We start from the raw sequence: 23,017 nt of genomic DNA, 5'->3' as shown, positions 1-23,017 counted from the left end.
AGTGAGGAAAGATTGACCAAGAGGATATATGTGTCGGAGGTGGAGGGAACGAGGAGAAGAGGGAGACCAAATTGGAGGTGGAAAGATGGAGTGAAAAAGATTTTGTGTGATCGGGGCCTGAACATGCAGGAGGGTGAAAGGAGGGCAAGGAATAGAGTGAATTGGAGCGATGTGGTATACAGGGGTTGACGTGCTGTCAGTGGATTGAACCAAGGCATGTGAAGCGTCTGGGGTAAACCATGGAAAGCGGTGTAGGTATGTATATTTGCGTGTGTGGACGTGTGTATGTACATGTGTATGGGGGGGTTGGGCCATTTCTTTCGTCTGTTTCCTTGCGCTACCTCGCAAACGCGGGAGACAGCGACAAAGTATAAAAAAAAAAAAAAAAAAAAAAAAAAAAAAAAAATATATATATATATATCTGGGAGTGGATCTGGCAGCGGACGGAACCATGGAAGCGGAAGTGGATCATAGGGTGGGGGAGGGGGCGAAAATCCTGGGGGCCTTGAAGAATGTGTGGAAGTCGAGAACATTATCTCGGAAAGCAAAAATGGGTATGTTTGAAGGAATAGTGGTTCCAACAATGTTGTATGGTTGCGAGGCGTGGGCTATGGATAGAGTTGTACGCAGGAGGATGGATGTGCTGGAAATGAGATGTTTGAGGACAATGTGTGGTGTGAGGTGGTTTGATCGAGTGAGTAACGTAAGGGTAAGAGAGATGTGTGGAAATAAAAAGAGCGTGGTTGAGAGAGCAGAAGAGGGTGTTTTGAAGTGGTTTGGGCACATGGAGAGGATGAGTGAGGAAAGATTGACCAAGAGGATATATGTGTCGGAGGTGGAGGGAACAAGGAGAAGAGGGAGACCAAATTGGAGGTGGAAAGATGGAGTGAAAAAGATTTTGTGTGATCGGGGCCTGAACATGCAGGAGGGTGAAAGGAGGGCAAGGAATAGAGTGAATTGGAGAATGTGTGGAAGTTGAGAACATTATCTCGGAAAGCAAAAATGGTTATGTTTGAAGGAATAGTGGTTCCAACAATGTTGTATGGTTGCGAGGCGTGGGCTATGGATAGAGTTGTGCGCAGGAGGATGGATGTGCTGGAAATGAGATGTTTGAGGACAATGTGTGGTGTGAGGTGGTTTGATCGAGTGAGTAACGTAAGGGTAAGAGAGATGTGTGGAAATAAAAAGAGCGTGGTTGAGAGAGCAGAAGAGGGTGTTTTGAAGAGGTTTGGGCACATGGAGAGAATGAGTGAGGAAAGATTGACCAAGAGGATATATGTGTCGGAGGTGGAGGGAACGAGGAGAAGAGGAAGACCAAACTGGAGGTGGAAAGATGGAGTGAAAAAGATTTTGTGTGATCGGGGCCTGAACATGCAGGAGGGTGAAAGGAGGGCAAGGAATAGAGTGAATTGGAGCGATGTGGTATACCGGGGTTGACGTGCTGTCAGTGGATTGAATCAGGGCATGTGAAGCGTCTGGGGTAAACCATGGAAAGCTGTGTAGGTATGTATATTTGTGTGTGTGGACATATGTATATACATGTGTATGGGGGGGGTTGGGCCATTTCTTTCGTCTGTTTCCTTGCGCTACCTCGCAAATGCGGGAGACAGCGACAAAGTATAATAAAAAAAATAAAAATATATTTATTTATTTTGCTTTGTCGCTGTCTGCTGCGTTTGCGAGGTAGCGCAAGGAAGCAGAAAAAAGAATGGCCTAACCCGCCCATATACACATGTATATACATACACGTCCACACACGCAAATATACATACCTATACATCTCAATGTACACATATATATACACACACAGACATATACATATATACACATGTACATAATTCATACTGTCTGCGTTTATTTGTTCCCAACACCACCTCGCCACACATGGAATAACAACCCCCTCCCCCCTCATGTGTGCGAGGTAGCGCTAGTTAAAGACACCAAAGGCCCCATTCGTTCACACTCAATCTCTAGCCATCATGTAATAATGCACCGAAACCACAGCTCCCTTTCGACATCCAGGCCCCACACACTTTCCATGGTTTACCACAGATGCTTCACATGCCCTGGTTCAATCCATTGACAGCATGTCGACCCCGGTATACCACATCGTTCCAATTCACTCTATTCCTTGCACGCCTTCCACCCTGCTGCATGTTCAGGCCCCGATCACTGAAAATCTTTTTCACTCCATCTTTCCACCTCCAGTTTGGTCTCCCACTTTTCCTCGTTCCCTCCACCTCCGACACATATATCCTCTTGGTCAATCTTTCCTCACTCATTCTCTCCATGTGACCAAACCATTTCAAAACACCTTCTTCTGCTCTCTCAACCACACTCTTTTTATTTCCACACATCTCTCTTACCCTTACATTACTTACTTGATAAAACCACCTCACACCACACATTGTCCTCAAACATCTCACTTCCAGCACATCCACCCTCCTGCGCACAACTCTATCCATAGCCCACGCCTCGCAACCATACATCATTGTTGGAACCACTATTCCTTCAAACATACCCATTTTTGCTTTCCGAGATAATGTTCTCGACTTCCAAACATTCTTCAAGGCTCCCAGAAAATTTCACCCCCTCCCCCACCCTATGATTCACTTCCACTTCCATGGTTCCATCCGCTGCCAGATCCACTCCCAGATATCTAAAACACTTTACTTCCTCCAGTTTTTCTCCATTCAAACTTACCTCCCAACTGACTTGACCCTCAACCCTACTGTACCTAATAACCTTGCTCTTATTCACATTTACTCTTAACTTTCTTCTTTCACACACTTTACCAAACTCAGTCACCAGCTTCTGCAGTTTCTTACATGAATCAGCCACCAGTGCTGTATCATCAGCGAACAACAACTGACTCACTTCCCAAGCTCTCTCATCCACAACAGACTGCATACTTGCCCCTCTTTCCAAAACTCTTCCATTCACCTTCCTAACAACCCCATCCTTAAACAAATTAAACAACCATGGAGACATCACACACCCCTGCCGCAAACCTACATTCACTGAGAACTAATCACTTTCCTCTCCTCCTACACGTACACATACCTTACATCCTCGATAAAAACTTTTCACTGCTTCTAACAACTTGCCTCCCACACCATATATTCTTAATACCTTCCACAAAGCATCTCTATCAACTCAATCATATGCCTTCTCCAGATCCATAAATGCTACATACAAATCCATTTGTTTTTCTAAGTATTTCTCACATACATTCTTCAAAGGAAACACCTGATCCACACATCCTCTACCACTTCTGAAACCACACTGCTCTTCCCCTATCTGATGCTCTGTACATGCCTTCACCCTCTCAATCAATACTCTCCCATATAATTTAGCAGGGATATTCAACAAACTTATACCTCTGTAATTTGAGCACTCACTCTTATCCCCTTTGCCTTTGTACAATGGCACTATGCAAGCATTCCGCCAATCCTCACGCACCTCACCATGAATCATACATACATTAAATAACCTTACCAACCAGTCAACAATACAGTCACCCCCTTTTTTAATAAATTCCACTACAATACCATCCAAACCTGCTGCTGTGCCAGCTTTCATCTTCTGTAAAGCTTTTACTACCTCTTCTCTATTTACCAAATCATTTTCCCTAACCCTCTCACTTTGCACACCACCTCGACCAAAACACCCTATATCTGCCACTCTATCATCAAACACATTCAACAGACCTTCAAAATACTCACTCCATCTCCTTTTCACATCACAACTACTTGTTATCACCTCCCCATTAGCCCCCTTCACTGAAGTTCCCATTTGCTCCCTTGTCTTACGCACTTTATTTACCTCCTTCCAGAACATCTTTTTTTTCTCCCTGAAATTTAATGATACTCTCTCACCCCAACTCTTATTTGCCCTCTTTTTCACCTCTTGCACCTTTCTCTTGACCTCCAGCCTCTTTCTTTTATACCTCTCCCACTCAATTACATTTTTTCCCTGCAAAAATCTTTCAAATGGCTCTCTCTTCTCTTTCACTAATAATCTTACTTCTTCATCCCACCACTCACTACCTTTTCTAATCAACCCACCTCCCACGCTTCTCATGCCACAAGCATCTTTTGCGCAAGCCATCACTGCTTCCCTAAATACATCTCATTCCTCCCCCACTCCCCTTACCTCCTTTGTTCTCACCTTTTTCCATTCTGTACTCATTCTCTCCTGGTACTTCCTCACACAAGTCTCCTTCCCAAGCTCACTTACTCTCACCACTCTCTTCACCCCAACATTCTCTCTTCTTTTCTGAAAACCCCCACAAATCTTCACCTTCGCCTCCACAAGATAATGATCAGACATCCCTCCAGTTGCACCTCTCAGCACATTAACGTCCAAAAGTCTATCTTTCATGCGTCTATCAATTAACACATAATCCAATAACGCTCTCTGGCCATCTCTCCTACTTACATACGTATACTTATGTATATCTCTCTTTTTAAACCAGGTATTCCCAATCACCAGTCCTTTTTCAGCACATAAATCTACAAGCTCTTCACAATTTCCATTTACAACACTGAACACTCCATGTATACCAATTATTCCCTCAACTTCCACATTACTCATCTTTGCATTCAAATCATCCATCATTATAACCTGGTCTTGTGCATCAAAACCACTAACACACTCATTCAGCTGCTCCCAAAACACTTGCCTCTCATGATCTTTCTTGTCATGCCCAAGTGCATATGCACCAATAATCACCCATCTCTCTCCATCAACTTTCAGTTTTACCCATATCAATTGAGAGTTTACTTTCTTACACTCTATCACATACTCCCACAACTCCTGATTCAGGAGTAGGGCTACTCCTTCCCTTGCTCTTGTCCTCTCACTAACCCCTGACTTTACTCCCAAGACATTCCAAAACCACTCTCCCCCTTTACCCTTTAGCTTTGTTTCACTCAGAGCCAAAACATCCAGGTTCCTTTCCTCAAACATACTACCTATCTCTCCTTTTTTCTCATCTTGGTTACATCCACACACATTTGGACACCCCAATCTGAGCCTTCGAGGAGGATGAGCACTCCTCGCGTGACTCCTTCTTCTGTTTCCCCTTTTAGAAAGTTAAAATACAAGGAGGGGAGGGTTTCTGGCCCCCTGCTCCCGTCCCCTTTAGTCACCTTCTACGACACGTGAGGAATGCGTGGGAAGTATTCTTTCTCCCCCATCCCCAGGAATATATATATATATATATATATATATATATATATATATATATATATATATATATATATATATATATATATATCTTTCTTTTCTTTCATACTATTCGCCATTTCCCGCATCAGCGAGGTAGCGTTAAGAACAGAGGACTGGGTCTCTGAGGAAACATCCTCATCCAGCCCCCTTCTCTGTTCCTTCCTTTGGAAAAAAAAAAAAAAAAAAGAGAGAGGGGAGGATTTCCAGCCCCCCGCTCCCTTCCCTTTTAGTCACCTTCTACGACACACAGGGAATACGTGGGAAGTATTCTTTCTCCCCTATCCCCAGGGAATATATATATATATATTTTTTTTTTATCATTTTTATTATACTTTGTCGCTGTCTCCCGCGTTTGCGAGGTAGCGCAAGGAAACAGACGAAAGAAATGGCCCAACCCACCCCCATACACATGTATATACATGCGTCCACACACGCAAATATACATACCTACACAGCTTTCCATGGTTTACCCCAGACGCTTCACATGCCTTGATTCAATCCACTGACAGCACGTCAACCCCGGTATACCACATCGCTCCAATTCACTCTATTCCTTGCTGTCCTTTCACCCTCCTGCATGTTCAGGCCCCGATCACACAAAATCTTTTTCACTCCATCTTTCCACCTCCAGTTTGGTCTCCCTCTTCTCCTCGTTCCCTCCACCTCCGACACATATATCCTCTTGGTCAATCTTTCCTCACTCATTCTCTCCATGTGCCCAAACCACTTCAAAACACCCTCTTCTGCTCTCTCAACCACGCTCTTTTTATTTCCACACATCTCTCTTACCCTTACGTTACTCACTCAATGAAACCACCTCACACCACACATTGTCCTCAAACATCTCATTTCCAGCACATCCATCCTCCTGCGCACAACTCTATCCATAGCCCACGCCTCGCAACCATACAACATTGTTGGAACCACTATTCCTTCAAACATACCCATTTTTGCTTTCCGAGATAATGTTCTCGACTTCCACACATTCTTCAAGGCCCCCAGAATTTTCGCCCCCTTCCCCACCCTATGAACCACTTCCGCTTCCATGGTTCCATCCACTGCCAGATCCACTCCCAGATATCTAAAACACTTCACTTCCTCCAGTTTTTCTCCATTCAAACTCACCTCCCAATTGACTTGACCCTCAACCCTACTGTACCTAATAACCTTGCTCTTATTCACATTTACTCTTATCTTTCTTCTTCCACACACTTTACCAAACTCAGTCACCAGCTTCTGCAGTTTCTCACATGAATCAGCCACCAGCGCTGTATCATCAGCGAACAACAACTGACTCACTTCCCAAGCTCTCTCATCCCCAACAGACTTCATACTTGCCCCTCTTTCCAAAACTCTTGCATTTACCTCCCTAACAACCCCATCCATAAACAAATTAAACAACCATGGAGACATCACACACCCCTGCCGCAAACCTACATTCACTGAGAACCAATCACTTTCCTCTTTTCCTACACGTACACATGCCTTACATCCTCGATAAAAACTTTTCACTGCTTCTAACAACTTTCCTCCCACACCATATATTCTTAATACCTTCCACAGAGCATCTCTATCAACTCTATCATATGCCTTCTCCAGATCCATAAATGCTACATACAAATCCATTTGCTTTTCTAAGTATTTCTCACATACATTCTTCAAAGCAAACACCTGATCCACACATCCTCTACCACTTCTGAAACCACACTGCTCTTCCCCGATCTGATGCTCTGTACATGCCTTCACCCTCTCAATCAATACCCTCCCATATAATTTACCAGGAATACTCAACAAACTTACACCTCTGTAATTTGAGCACTCACTCTTATCCCCTTTGCCTTTGTACAATGGCACTGTGCACGCATTCCGCCAATCCTCAGGCACCTCACCATGAGTCATACATACATTAAATAACCTTACCAACCAGTCCACAATACAGTCACCCCCTTTTTTAATAAATTCCACTGCAATACCATCCAAACCTGCTGCCTTGCCGGCTTTCATCTTCCGCAAAGCTTTCACTACGTCTTCTCTGTTTACCAAATAATTTTCCCTATATATATATATATATATATATATATATATATATATATTTTTTTTTTTTTTTTATACTTTGTCGCTGTCTCCCGCGTTTGCGAGGTAGCGCAAGGAAACAGACGAAAGAAATGGCCCAACCCCCCCCCCATACACATGTACATACACACGTCCACACACGCAAATATACATACCTACACAGCTTTCCATGGTTTACCCCAGACGCTTCACATGCCTTGATTCAATCCACTGACAGCACGTCAACCCCTGTATACCACATGACTCCAATTCACTCTATTCCTTGCCCTCCTTTCACCCTCCTGCATGTTCAGGCCCCGATCACTCAAAATCTTTTTCACTCCATCTTTCCACCTCCAATTTGGTCTCCCTCTTCTCCTCGTTCCCTCCACCTCCGACACATATATCCTCTTGGTCAATCTCTCCTCACTCATTCTCTCCATGTGCCCAAACCATTTCAAAACACCCTCTTCTGCTCTCTCAACCACGCTCTTTTTATTTCCACAGATCTCTCTTACCCTCACGTTACTTACTCGATCAAACCACCTCACACCACACATTGTCCTCAAACATCTCATTTCCAGCACATCCATCCTCCTGCGCACATCTCTATCCATAGCCCACGCCTCGCAACCATACAACATTGTTGGAACCACTATTCCCTCAAACATACCCATTTTTGCTTTCCGAGATAATGTTCTCGACTTCCACACATTTTTCAAGGCTCCCAAAATTTTCGCCCCCTCCCCCACCCTATGATCCACTTCCGCTTCCATGGTTCCATCCGCTGACAGATCCACTCCCAGATATCTAAAACACTTCACTTCCTCCAGTTTTTCTCCATTCAAACTCACCTCCCAATTGACTTGACCCTCACCCCTACTGTACCTAATAGCCTTGCTCTTATTCACATTTACTCTCAACTTTCTTCTTCCACACACTTTACCAAACTCAGTCACCAGCTTCTGCAGTTTCTCACATGAATCAGCCACCAGCGCTGTATCATCAGCGAACAACAACTGACTCACTTCCCAAGCTCTCTCATCCCCAACAGACTTCATACTTGCCCCTCTTTCCAGGACTCTTGCATTTACCTCCCTTACAACCCCATCCATAAACAAATTAAACAACCATGGAGACATCACACACCCCTGCCGCAAACCTACATTCACTGAGAACCAATCACTTTCCTCTCTTCCTACACGTACACATGCCTTACATCCTCGATAAAAACTTTTCACTGCTTCTAACAACTTGCCTCCAACACCATATATTCTTAATACCTTCCACAGAGCATCTCTATCAACTCTATCATATGCCTTCTCCAGATCCATAAATGCTACATACAAATCCATTTGCTTTTCTAAGTATTTCTCACATACATTCTTCAAAGCAAACACCTGATCCACACATCCTCTACCACTTCTGAAACCGCACTGCTCTTCCCCAATCTGATGCTCTGTACATGCCTTCACCCTCTCAATCAATACCCTCCCATATAATTTACCAGGAATACTCAACAAACTTATACCTCTGTAATTTGAGCACTCACTCTTATCCCCTTTGCCTTTGTACAATGGCACTATGCACGCATTCCGCCAATCCTCAGGCACCTCACCATGAGTCATACATACATTAAATAACCTTACCAACCAGTCAACAATACAGTCACCCCCTTTTTTAATAAATTCCACTGCAATACCATCCAAACCTGCTGCCTTGCCGGCTTTCATCTTCCGCAAAGCTTTTACTACCTCTTCTCTGTTTACCAAATCATTTTCCCTAACCCTCTCACTTTGCACACCACCTCGACCAAAACACCCTATATCTGCCACTCTGTCATCAGACACATTCAACAAACCTTCAAAATACTCATTCCATCTCCTTCTCACATCACCGCTACTTGTTATCACCTCCCCATTTACGCCCTTCACTGAAGTTCCTATTTGCTCCCTTGTCTTACGCACCCTATTTACCTCCTTCCAGAACATCTTTTTATTCTCCCTAAAATTTACTGATAGTCTCTCACCCCAACTCTCATTTGCTCTTTTTTTCACCTCTTGCACCTTTTTCTTGACCTCCTGTCTCTTTCTTTTATACTTCTCCCACTCAATTGCATTTTTTCCCTGCAAAAATCGTCCAAATGCCTCTCTCTTCTCTTTCACTAATACTCTTACTTCTTCATCCCACCACTCACTACCCTTTCTAAACAGCCCACCTCCCACTCTTCTCATGCCACAAGCATCTTTTGCGCAATCCATCACTGATTCCCTAAATACATCCCATTCCTCCCCCACTCCCCTTACTTCCATTGTTCTCACCTTTTTCCATTCTGTACACAGTCTCTCCTGGTACTTCCCCACACAGGTCTCCTTCCCAAGCTCACTTACTCTCACCACCTTCTTCACCCCAACATTCACTCCTCTTTTCTGAAAACCCATACTAATCTTCACCTTAGCCTCCACAAGATAATGATCAGACATCCCTCCAGTTGAACCTCTCAGCACATTAACATCCAAAAGTCTCTCTTTCGCACGCCTGTCAATTAACACGTAATCCAATAACGCTCTCTGGCCATCTCTCCTACTTACATAAGTATACTTATGTATATCTCGCTTTTTAAACCAGGTATTCCCAATCATCAGTCCTTTTTCAGCACATAAATCTACAAGCTCTTCACCATTTCCATTTTCAACACTGAACACCCCATGCATACCAATTATTCCCTCAACTGCCACATTACTCACCTTTGCATTCAAATCACCCATCACTATATATATATATATATATATATATATATATATATATATATATATATATATATATATTTTTTTTTTTTTTTTTGCTTTGTCGCTGTCTCCCGCGTTTGCGAGGTAGCGCAAGGAAACAGATGAAAGAAATGGCCCAACCCACCCCCATACACATGCCTTGATTCAATCCACTGACAGCACGTCAAACCCGGTATACCACATCGCTCCAATTTACTCTATTCTTTGCCCTCCTTTCACCCTCCTGCATGTTCAGGCCCCGATCACACAAAATCTTTTTCACTCCATCTTTCCACCTCCAATTTGGTCTCCCTCTTCTCCTCGTTCCCTCCACCTCCGACACATATATCCTCTTGGTCAATCTTTCCTCACTCATTCTCTCCCTGTGACCAAACCATTTCAAAACACCCTCTTCTGCTCTCTCAACCACGTTCTTTTTATTTCCACACATCTCTCTTACCCTTACGTTACTTACTCGATCAAACCACCTCACACCACACATTGTCCTCAAACATCTCATTTCCAGCATATCCATCCTCCTGCGCACAACTCTATCCATAGTCCACGCCTCGCAACCATACAACATTGTTGGAACCACTATTCCTTCAAACATACCCATTTTTGCTTTCCGAGATAATGTTCTCAACTTCCACACATTCTTCAAGGCTCCCAGAATTTTTGCCCCCTCCCCCACCCTATGATCCACTTCCGCTTCCATGGTTCCATCCACTGCCAGATCCACTCCCAGATATCTAAAACACTTCACTTCCTCCAGTTTTTCTCCATTCAAACTCACCTCCCAATTGAATTGACCCTCAACCCTACTGTACCTAATAACCTTGCTCTTATTCACATTTACTCTTAACTTTCTTCTTTCACACACTTTACCAAACTCAGTCACCAGCTTCTGCAGTTTCTCACATGAATCAGCCACCAGTGCTGTATCATCAGCGAACAACAACTGACTCACTTCCCAAGCTCTCTCATCCCCAACAGACTTCATTTCTCACATGAATCAGCCACCAGCGCTGTATCATCAGCGAACAACAACTGACTCACTTCCCAAGCTCTCTCATCCCCAACAGACTTCATACTTGCCCCTCTTTCCAAAACTCTTGCATTCACCTCCCTAACAACCCCATCCATAAACAAATTAAACAACCATGGAGACATCACACACCCCTGCCGCAAACCTTCATTCACTGAGAACCAATCACTTTCCTCTCTTCCTACACGTACACATGCCTTACATCCTCGATAAAAACTTTTCACTGCTTCTAACAACTTGCCTCCCACACCATATATTCTTAATACCTTCCACAGAGCATCTCTATCAACTCTATCATATGCCTTCTCCAGATCCATAAATGCTACATACAAATCCATTTGCTTTTCTAAGTATTTCTCACATACATTCTTCAAAGCAAACACCTGATCCACACATCCTCTACCACTTCTGAAACCACACTGCTCTTCCCCAATCTGATGCTCTGTACATGCCTTCACCCTCTCAATCAATACCCTCCCATATAATTTGCCAGGAATACTCAACAAACTTATACCTCTGTAATTTGAGCACTCACTCTTATCCCCCCTGCCTTTGTACAATGGCACTATGCACGCATTCCGCCAATCCTCAGGCACCTCACCATGAGTCATACATACATTAAATAACCTTACCAACCAGTCAACAATACAGTCACCCCCTTTTTTAATAAATTCCACTGCAATACTATCCAAATATATATATATATCTATATATATATCTATATATATATAAATTCCCTGGGGATAGGGGAGAAAGAATACTTCCCACGTATTCCCTGCGTGTCGTAGAAGGCGACTAAAAGGGAAGGGAGCGGGGGGCTGGAAATCCTCCCCTCTCGTTTTTTTTTTTTTCCAAAAAAAGGAACAGAGAAGAGGGCCAGGTGAGGATATTCCCTCAAAGGCCCAGTTCTCTGTTCTTAACGCTACCTCGCTATCGCGGGAAATGGCGAATAGTATGAAAAAAAAAAAAAAAAAAAATATATATATATATATATATATATATATATATATATATATATATATATATATATATATATATATATATATATATATATATTTATTTATTTTGCTTTGTCGCTGTCTCCCACGTTTGCGAGGTAGCGCAAGGAAACAGACGAAAGAAATGGCCAAACCCACCCCCATACACATGTATATACACACACGTCCACACACGCAAATATACATACCTATACATCTCAATGTACACATATATATATACACACACAGACACATACATATATACCCATGCACACAATTCACACTGTCTACCTTTATTCATTTCCATCGCCACCTCACCACACAGGGAATACCATCCCACACCCCCCTCATATGTGCGGGGTAGCGCTAGGAAAAGACAACAAAGGCCTCATTCGTTCACACTCAGTCTCTAGCTGTCATGCAATAATGCCCGAAACCACACCTCCCTTTCCACATCCAGGCCCCACACAGCTTTCCATGGTTTACCCCAGACGCTTCACATGCCCTGATTCAATCCACTGACAGCACGTCAACCCCGGTATACCACATCGATCCAGTTCACTCTATTCCTTGCCCGCCTTTCACCCTCCTGCATGTTCAGGCCCCGATCACTCAAAATCTTTTTCAATCTATCTTTCCACCTCCAATTTGGTCTCCCACTTCTCCTCGTTCCCTCCACCTCAGACACATATATCCTCTTGGTCAATCTTTCCTCACTCATTCTCTCCATGTGCCCAAACCATTTCAAAACACCCTCTTCTGCTCTCTCAACCACGCTCTTTTTATTTCCACACATCTCTCTTACCCTTACATTACTTACTCGATCAAACCACCTCACACCACACATTGTCCTCAAACATCTCATTTCCAGCACATCCACCCTCCTGCGCACAACTCTATCCATAGCCCACGCCTTGCAACCATACAACATTGTTGGAACCACTATTCCTTCAAACATACCCATTTTTGCTTTACGAGATAATGTTCTCGACTTCCACACATTCTTCAAGGCTCCCAGGATTTTCGCCCCCTCCCCCACCCTATGATTCACTTCCGCTTCCACATATATATATATATATATATATATATATATATATATATATATATATATATATATATATTTATTTATTTATTTATTTTGCTTTGTCGCTGTCTCCCCCGTTAGCGAGGTAGCACAAGGAAACAGATGAAAGAATGGCCCAACCCACCCACATATACATGTATATAGATACACGTCCACACATGCAAATATACATACCTATACATCTCAATGTACACATATATATACACACAGACATATACATATATACACATGTACATAATTCATAGTCTGCCTTTATTTGTTCCCATCGCCACCTCGCCACACATAGAATAACAACAACCTCCCCCTCATGTATGCGAGGTAGCGCTAGGAAAAGACACCAAAGGCCCCATTCGTTCACACTCAGTCTCTAGCTGTCATGTAGTAGTGCACTGAAACCACAGCTCCCTTTCCACATCTAGGCCCCTCGGAACTTTCCATGGTTTACCCCAGACGCTTCATATGCCCTGGTTCAATCCACTGACAGCACCTCGACCCCGAGTATACCACATCATTCCAATTCACTCTATTCCTGCACGCCCCTCACCCTCTTGCATGTTCAGGACCCGACCACTCAAAATATTTTTTATTTATTCTTATTCTGCTTTGTCGCTGTCTGCCGCATTAGCGAGGTAGCGATATTATATATATTATTATATATATGTCCTTCCCTCTCCTCAAACTCATTTTTAGTGTTAACAGTTAAAAACTTCTATATATACTTATGTTATCCATCACCAACACAGTGCTTGTAAACAAAACAAGAACAGGGTGTGAAATGAAGTTCAAGAGAAAGATGAAAACAAGACCTCCAAGTCCTTCCCACCTAACTTGAACTCCTCCCACTTACTCAGCACTTTTTCAGGCAAAAAATAAAGGTTAGATATATTGCTTCTCTGTGTATTTTCATTTACCTCTATATGACATTCATCACTTCATAAATAAAAAAAAGGTGATTTTTTTCAAATGTGCATAAGATTATAAAATTTCTAGCTAATTCTACCATTTAAGGGTTAAGGAGCATGTGGACAAGTGGTAGGTATGAGTCATACTTGTCCCAATAGTGCTACATCATTTGAATCTTGGGACTCTGAAGAAAAAGAAAAGAAGAGAGAAAATGTGTTGAAATGATATTTCTAAAGATATGTAAGGTGAGACAGGTTAATCATGTCATGGAATGACTGTCAAAAAGAGAAGTGTGGTACTGAGTGTAGTTTGAGAGAGAATGCAGACCAGGGTGTAATACAATGGTTTAAACAAGGAGAGGATAAGTGAAGACTGACTAAGAAGGTTGATATGTCAGAGTAATTGATCAAGGTCTAAATGAAGGAATGGAAAGACACCAAGGAGATGGAAGAATAGAACGAAGGAGTTATAGGAGTATTGAGGCCTGAATATTTAGGAGTGTAAGAGGCATGCATAGGATAAAATATATTGGATTAGTATGGCATACAGGATGGGGCTGAACCAGAGCACATGAAGCAGTCAAGGTAAATGAGTCAATGGTCTGTGGGGCTCAGCTATGGAATGTTTTGGTTTCAGCACATAATGCACAACAGCTTGAGAGTAGATGTGTGCAAGTGAGGCCATTATATGTTTATTCCTAATGCACACTGCTACAGGAGTGGCAATTGGGTACAAAAAAATCTTACTTTTATATAAAAGACACTTCTTTTATAGAGCCAACTATAATCAGTTTAATAAGATTTTTTTTCATTTCCCATAGTGCATATGCAAGATAATGTAACTAATTCAAACATGCATTACCTAAACTATGAGAAATTCTTCACCGAGTAATTCAGAGTTACTATAGCATTTTCAGAACTTAAGTACTTGATACAAGGTTACAAAAATATTTGGGTAAAGCCTGATTTAGATATCAAAATATGGAAAACAACAAGTACAAAGCAAATGAACATAACAGTTGATACTTACATATAAATAACTGATGCAAAGATAAAGAATATTGTGCTCATGAAGTATACAGTGCCAGGAAAGTCTTCAATTGTGGCATTATATACAAGTGTGTACAATGGATTAGACAACAGGGGTATGAGAGATTCCCACGAGGCCAGCATAGAGAAAACTTTACCAAGTTCTCCCTCAGGAACAGACTTGCTGATTATGGACCGTGTAACAACCATTGGTAGACTACCAATGCACGAAACAACAGAACCTGTAAAGTACTTCTAGAGTAAACCTTCCATTGAGAAACAGCAACTTCAATATAAAATAATGACCTCACATTCTTACATATACAATCTGCAACATAAAGATATTCACAAGATTCCTAATATAATTAACTATTCAACAGGCATTATAATTCTGCAACAAAAAACATTCACAACAAAATTCCTAATGTGGTTAACTATGCAACTGGCTCTACAGTTTGACTAATTACTCCATGCAGACACGACATAAGAATCATGAATCTCAGTTATAGAAAAAGACAAATGCAGGACATTAGATACAACATCCATTGGTTCTGGTATTGATGTAAACCCTATTTTGACTATCAAATCAATAAGTAACAATATCAAAGCACTGTATCTCCCACAGGTGGTTACATTACTTGCTATTATCAAACACACAGTCAAATCATATTCTGTGGTCAAGCAAACATTTTGTAATCATATTCTGTGGTCAAGCAAACATTTTGTTAACAATGATTATATTCAATTCTCAACTAAATATAACTCACCTCTGAAAAGCATATTTCTTATTTTCATATCTTTAATGAAAGCAAAGAACCAGTGGTTTGCTTGTGTTTTTGAAAGATTATCAAGCAGTAAACAGGTGCTTTTACCATCTATTTTTCAATACAAATACCAAGAAACAATTGCCTTACAAATTTTGTATTGTCTCAGGCAAACGAATACATAAAATTCTTAACTCATGAATTTCAATAATTCTTGTTGTCTCTCTACCTCAAGAGTCTTCAGTAAGAAATGCTTCTGGGTCTCCTAACTAGAATCAACATTTAGAGTCTCTGTTGTCTACTAATTCACATGTGTTCCAACAAGAGCTGCTGATAGGTACATTATACAAGATTCTCCATCACATCAACAGATGCCTACGTGTCCAAAACCATAATCTGCATATCAAGTTGTCATTGACTCTCCATCATGTGAATGTACAAGTTGTTTCTACAGTTATGAAGAATGAGCTGTGTGAGTAAAGCGTCGTCAGGTGTTACATATGACAAGGAGAGATTGTATGATTGTGGACAGAATACCAGTAGTTCACATGTTAGGTCAGAGGAGTACAACTTGATAACCACTTAAGTGCTGGCTCACTGAGCAGATATCATTAACATTCCTGATACCCAGGTGGGTAGTACTGCTAATATACCTCCCTGGTCATTGGCTACTTACCAACTACTACCTACAGAAATATCATCTATCCATTATATCTATGTCTTTGTGGCTGCTTACCAACTACTACCTACAGAAATATCATCTATCCATTACATCTATGTCTCTGATACCCGTTACAACTATAGGAACTCACATCAAGGAAGGTGCCAAGAAAAAAGGGTCTCCATTCATCCCTGCCTTTACATGCCTCCCTTGTATGCACACATTCCATGCATTCATCCATCATTCTCTCCCTCCAGTACTTTTCCAGTTTGTTTCCCAATGTCACAATTTAAAAATGTTTAAATGTAGCATCCTACTTTACTTGAAGTAATGGATTTCCTGATTGTGAGGCTCTATAAAGAGAAATATGTTAGCTTAAAGGAATATACGTCTTTACTACTGAGAGGAAAGTGATTGGTTCTCAGTGAATGTAGGTTTGCGGCAGGGGTGTGTGATGTCTCCATGGTTGTTTAATTTGTTTATGGATGGGGTTGTTAGGGAGGTGAATGCAAGAGTTTTGGAAAGAGGGGCAAGTATGAAGTCTGTTGTGGATGAGAGAGCTTGGGAAGTGAGTCAGTTGTTGTTCACTGATGATACAGCGCTGGTGGCTGATTCATGTGAGAAACTGCAGAAGCTGGTGACTGAGTTTGGTAAAGTGTGTGAAACAAGAAAGTTAAGAGTAAATGTGAATAAGAGCAAGGTTATTAGGTACAGAAGGGTTGAGGGTCAAGTCAATTGGGAGGTAAGTTTGAATGGAGAAAAACTGGAGGAAGTAAAGTGTTTTAGATATCTGGGAGTGGATCTGGCAGCGGATGGAACCATGGAAGCGGAAGTGAATCATAGGGTGGGGGAGGGGGCGAAAATTTCTGGGAGCCTTGAAGAATGTTTGGAAGTCGAGAACATTATCTCGGAAAGCAAAAATGGGTATGTTTGAAGGAATAGTGGTTCCAACAATGTTGTATGGTTGCGAGGCGTGGGCTATGGATAGAGTTGTGCGCAGGAGGGTGGATGTGCTGGAAATGAGATGTTTGAGGACAATGTGTGGTGTGAGGTGGTTTGATCGAGTTAGTAATGTAAAGGTAAGAGAGATGTGTAGAAATAAATAGAGCGTGGTTGAGAGAGCAGAAGAGGGTGTTTTGAAATGGTTTGAGCACATGGAGAGAATGAGTGAGGAAAGATTGACCAAGAGGATATATGTGTCGGAGGTGGAGGGAACGAGGAGAAGTGGGAGACCAAACTGGAGGTGGAAAGATGGAGTGAAAAAGATTTTGAGTGATCAGGGCCTGAACATGCAGGAGGGTGAAAGGCGGGCAAGGAATAGAGTGAATTGGATCGATGTGGTATACCGGGGTTGACGTGCTGTCAGTGGATTGAATCAGGGCATGTGAAGCGTCTGGGGTAAACCATGGAAAGTTGTGTAGGGCCTGGATGTGGAAAGGGAGCTGTGGTTTCGGGCATTATTGCATGACAGCTAGAGACTGAGTGTGAACGAATGGGGCCTTTGTTGTCTTTCCCTAGCGCTACCTCGCACACATGAGGGGGGAGGGGGATGGTATTCCATGTGTGGCGAGGTGGCGATGGGAATGAATAAAGGCAGACAGTGTGAATTGTGTGCATGGGTATATATGTATGTGTCTGTGTGTGTATATATATGTGCACATGAGATGTATAGGTATGTATATTTGCGTGTGTGGACGTGTATGTATATACATGTGTATGGGGGTGGGTTGGGCCATTTCTTTCGTCTGTTTCCTTGCGCTACCTCGCAAACGCGGGAGACAGCGACAAAGTAAAATAAATAAATAAATAATACTACTGATAAATTAAGTCCTGGTTCCAGTGATAGCCAATGTAGGAAGAGGGTGGATTTAAAAATTACTTATTTTAGCTATAGGACACTACTTTCAGGAATCTTTGTGTTGGTGGATGTGGACACAAGGCAGTTTTCACAAAGAAAACACTTTTGCACCTGTCATTTAGCTTCTCACATCATATTCCATAACTCTTTCCTCTGAATCTCTTATAAATATTACTCATTTCAAAATTTCTCATTTCCTCCTTTCTTATCCTGCTAAACAGTACATCATTAAGCTCCCTCAGTTTTTGAATTTCCTTATCTTTTTATCTTCCATCTGTATTTTGAAGCTAAAAGTACCCATACCCACACTTTCTCATAACAAATTTCAAAGCCTTCCACTACAATGTCCTAGTTTCTGGCTACTGAAATCCACTTCCCAATCTTGTTCACAAAAGATATTGGTAAATTCTGTAGTTTCCATTGTTATACCTCTTCTTTGTAATTACCTTTCTTTACTATACAGGTACACCACCGAATTTCCGGCAACCGATGGTACAGCATGATGGTTCAGCACCTCCTTTAGTCCGGACAAAATTACGTGAGGGAACTTGATATTACTGCAGCCACCAGACTAGTTTACTGGGCGGATGGCATTGTGTGTAGGGCATGCTTATTTACATTCTTTACACTGCACTTGGTGGTGATACTGCAATTCTGTGATATTCTTAGCTCATTTTGCTTAAATTTAATCCTAGCTATGGCTTCTAAGACACATGAGAGTGTCAGTCGTGGTGTCAAACATAAACACCAGTCCATATCGATCCAAGATTAAGTAGAACTGTTGAAAAAAATGGACTGTGGTTTCGGTGCATAAGCTGTGTGACATCTACAGTATTGGTTCATCAACTGTTTATGATATAAAGAAACAATGGGAGAAAATGTTGAAATTCTATGCAGACAGTGATTCCAAGAAGCAAATGTTGATTAGAAAAACTATGAAAGATGGGAAGAGTACTAAGCACGATTGAGTGATGATGGAATGGTTTCGACAGTGTCGGAGTGATGGAGTGGACTCGTCAGGCTAAGATGCTCCATAAAGAACTTAAATTACAACATGAGTGTGACTATAGTGAAGGATGGCTTCAAAGACTCATGAAGTGTCATGGAATTTCCATGAATAAAGTGTGCGTGGAGAAAAGCAGTCTGCAAACAATGAAGGAGCTGCCGAGTATGTGGAAGAATTTGGGAAACTCATAGCTGATGAGCACCTCAGTCCTGAGCAGGTGTATAATGCATACAAAACTGCAATATTCTGGCGATGCACACCTAGGAATACACTAACAACAGAACACAAAGAAGACCCCACAGGATTCAAACAGGGGCATATCTAAGGGAAACAGTGCCTATGGCAAGCACTGGAATTGCGCCCCTATCCAAACATATGATACCAATATTTTTTATTTTCATTACCTCTGCCAAGGAGATTATGTTTTTACCGGCATTTGTTTGTTCGTCTGTGAGCAACTTTCAACAAAAGTTATGAAAAAATTTTGATGCAATTTTCAATGAAGGTCAGAAATGACACAAGGACCAACTGATTAGGTTTTGGGAGTGATCCGAATCATTGTCTAGATCCAGGATGCCATTATGGAAATATCAATTTTTGTGAATAACTATTGAACTAATAATGATATCAATGTGATTCCAAACATCAAAGATATGTTTTCATGGTCAAGAAATCTAAATCTTTAAGATCCGAATCATTGTCTGGATCCTCGATGCCTTTATACCACTGGCGCCCCCTTTCAAGTGGTGCCTAGGGCACCTACCCTACCTGCCATACCCTAGATACACCACTGGATTCAAACAATCTAAGGACAGACTTACCATCTCAGGGTGCCCAAACATTTAATATTTGTTTAACTTAAATATTTAGCAGTCCATGGTGTAGTTTAGACACATGGGAGATGTATAATTAGTGGGTTAGAGGTGTGTTGATGAATTATCATTACGTGACCATGGTTGGTCCGGCAAATGGTTAATCTGACAATGCTTTGGAACGAAGTGCCAGAAAATCAGTGGTGTGCCTGTATGGAAGGAGTCTTACACTCTAAGGGCCTATCTCTTGAACTTTCTCTACCATGCAACTTTTTAAACCTCTGTATGCAATAAATACTCAAAATATCATAATTCAGTTTATTCCATTTACCTACTACTTTTATACTGTACTTTTACTTTTATTCTTACATTAGCTGAGACAACGCAGGTAGCTGAGACCCTAATCAAGGCCATCCCATTAATGGTATAATAAATATATACATATAACATGCAAATGACAAGAGAACATTTAGGAACATCGGTGAAGGGGTCAAGAGGGGAAGTGTTTAACAGGTAGCGATGAAGTGAGGAGATGGAATGAGTATTTTGAAGGTTTGTTAAATGTTTTTGATGATAGAGTGGCAGATGTAGGGTGTTCTGGTTGGGGTGCTGTGCGAAGTAAGAGCGTCAGGGAGAGTGGTTTGGTCAAGAGAGAAAAGGTGGTGAAAGACTTCCAGAAGATGAAATCCGGCAAGGCGGTTGGTAAGGATATTCAGTGTACGTATGGATCATGGTGAAGTACCTGAGGATTGGGAGAATGCATGTATAGTGCCAATGTACAAAGGCAAAGGGGATAAAAGTGTGTTTGAACAACAGAAGCATAAGTTTCTTGAGTATTCTTGGAAAATTGTATGGAAGAGTAGTGATTGAGAGGGTGAAGTCATGTACAAAGAATCAGATTGGGGAGAAGCAGTGTGGTTTCAGATGAGGTAGAGGATGTGTGGATCAGGTGTTTACTATGAAGAATGTGCATGAAAAGTGCTCAGAAAAACATATGGATTTGTGTCTATCATTTATGGACCTGGAGAAGGTATATGTTGGGGTTGATAGAGATGCTTTGTGGAAAGTCTTAAGAGTGGGGATAAAGAATACTTCCCACGTATTCCCTGCATGTCGTAGGAGGCGACTAAAAGGGGAGGGAGCAGGGGGCTGGAAATCCTCCCCTCTTGTTTTTTTTTTAATTTTTTTTTCTAATTTTCCAAAAGAAGGAACAGAGAAGAGGGCCAGGTGAGGATATTCCCTCAAAGGCCCAGTCCTCTGTTCTTAATGCTATCTCGCTAATGCGGGAAATGGCGAATAGTTTCAAAGAAAAAGAAAATATATATATATATTTGTATATATATTTTTTTTTTTTTTGCCGCTGTCTCCTGCATTTCCGAGGTAGCGCAAGGAAACAGAAGAAAGAATGGCCCAACCCACCCACATACACATGTATATATATATATATATATATATATATATATATATATATATATATATATATATACATATATATATATATATATATATATATATATATATTATCCCTGGGGATAGGGGGAGAAAGAATACTTCCCACGTACTCCCTGCGTGTTGTAGAAGGCGGCTAAAAGGGAAGGGAGCGGGGGGCTGGAAATCTTCCCCTCTCATTTTTTCTTTAATTTTCCAAAGGAAGGAACAGAGAAGGGGGCCGGGTGACGATGTTTCCTCAGAGGCCCAGTCCTCTGTTCTTAACGCTACCTCGCTGAGGCGGGAAATGGCGAATAGTATGAAAGAAAGAAAGAATATATATATATTTTATATTTTTTATTATACTTTGTCACTGTCTCCCGAGTTTGCGAGGTAGCGCAAGGAAACAGATGAAAGAAATGGCCCAACCCACCCCCATACACATGTATATACATACGTCCACACACGCAAATATACATACCTACACAGCTTTCCATGGTTTACCCCAGACGCTTCACATGCCTTGATTCAATCCACTGACAGCACGTCAACCCCGGTATACCACATCGCTCCAATTCACTCTATTCCTTGCCCTCCTTTCACCCTCCTGCATGTTCAGGCCCCGATCACACAAAATCTTTTTCACTCCATCTTTCCACCTCCAATTTGGTCTCCCTTTTCTCCTCGTTCCCTCCACCTCCGACACGTATATCCTCTTGGTCAATCTTTCCTCACTCATTCTCTCCATGTGACCAAACCATTTCAAAACACCCTCTTCTGCTCTCTCAACCTAGCTCTTTTTATTTCCACACATCTCTCTTACCCTTACGTTACTTGCTCGATCAAACCACCTCACACCACACATTGTCCTTAAACATCTCATTTCCAGCACATCCATCCTCCTGCGCACAACTCTATCCATAGTCCACGCCTCGCAACCATACAACATTGTTGGAACCCCTATTCCTTCAAACATACCCATTTTTGCTTTCCGAGATAATGTTCTCGACTTCCACACATTCTTCAAGACTCCCAGAATTTTCGCCCCCTCCCCTACCCTATGATCCACTTCCGCTTCCATGGTTCCATCCACTGCCAGATCCACTCCCAAATATCTAAAACACTTCACTTCCTCCAGTTTTTCTCCATTTAAACTCACCTCCCAATTGACTTGACCCTCAACCCTACTGTACCTAATAACCTTGCTCTTATTCACATTTACTCTTAACTTTCTTCTTTCACACACTTTACCAAACTCAGTCACCAGCTTCTGCAGTTTCTCACATGAATCAGCCACCAGCGCTGTATCATCAGCGAACAACGACTGACTCACTTCCCAAGCTCTCTCATCCCCAACAGACTTCATACTTGCCCCTCTTTCCAAAACTCTTGCATT

At 41.8% G+C, this 23,017-nt stretch overlaps 1 protein-coding gene across 1 annotated transcript in view; it reads right to left on the bottom strand.

The window, feature by feature from the left end:
• Positions 1-23,017, bottom strand: part of LOC139763164 (proton-coupled folate transporter-like) — a 235,165-nt gene that overhangs the window by 28,793 nt on the left and 183,355 nt on the right. Inside the window, exon 7 of the mRNA XM_071688875.1 lies at positions 15,094-15,334. Within this exon, the coding sequence (XP_071544976.1) occupies positions 15,094-15,334 (241 nt within the window). The remainder of the gene's footprint in view (positions 1-15,093; positions 15,335-23,017) is intronic.

This window comes from Panulirus ornatus, chromosome 46, assembly GCF_036320965.1.
Source record: "Panulirus ornatus isolate Po-2019 chromosome 46, ASM3632096v1, whole genome shotgun sequence".
In the NCBI taxonomy this organism is placed as follows: Eukaryota; Metazoa; Arthropoda; class Malacostraca; order Decapoda; family Palinuridae; genus Panulirus; species Panulirus ornatus.
This window is presented reverse-complemented; position numbering and strand designations above follow the sequence as displayed.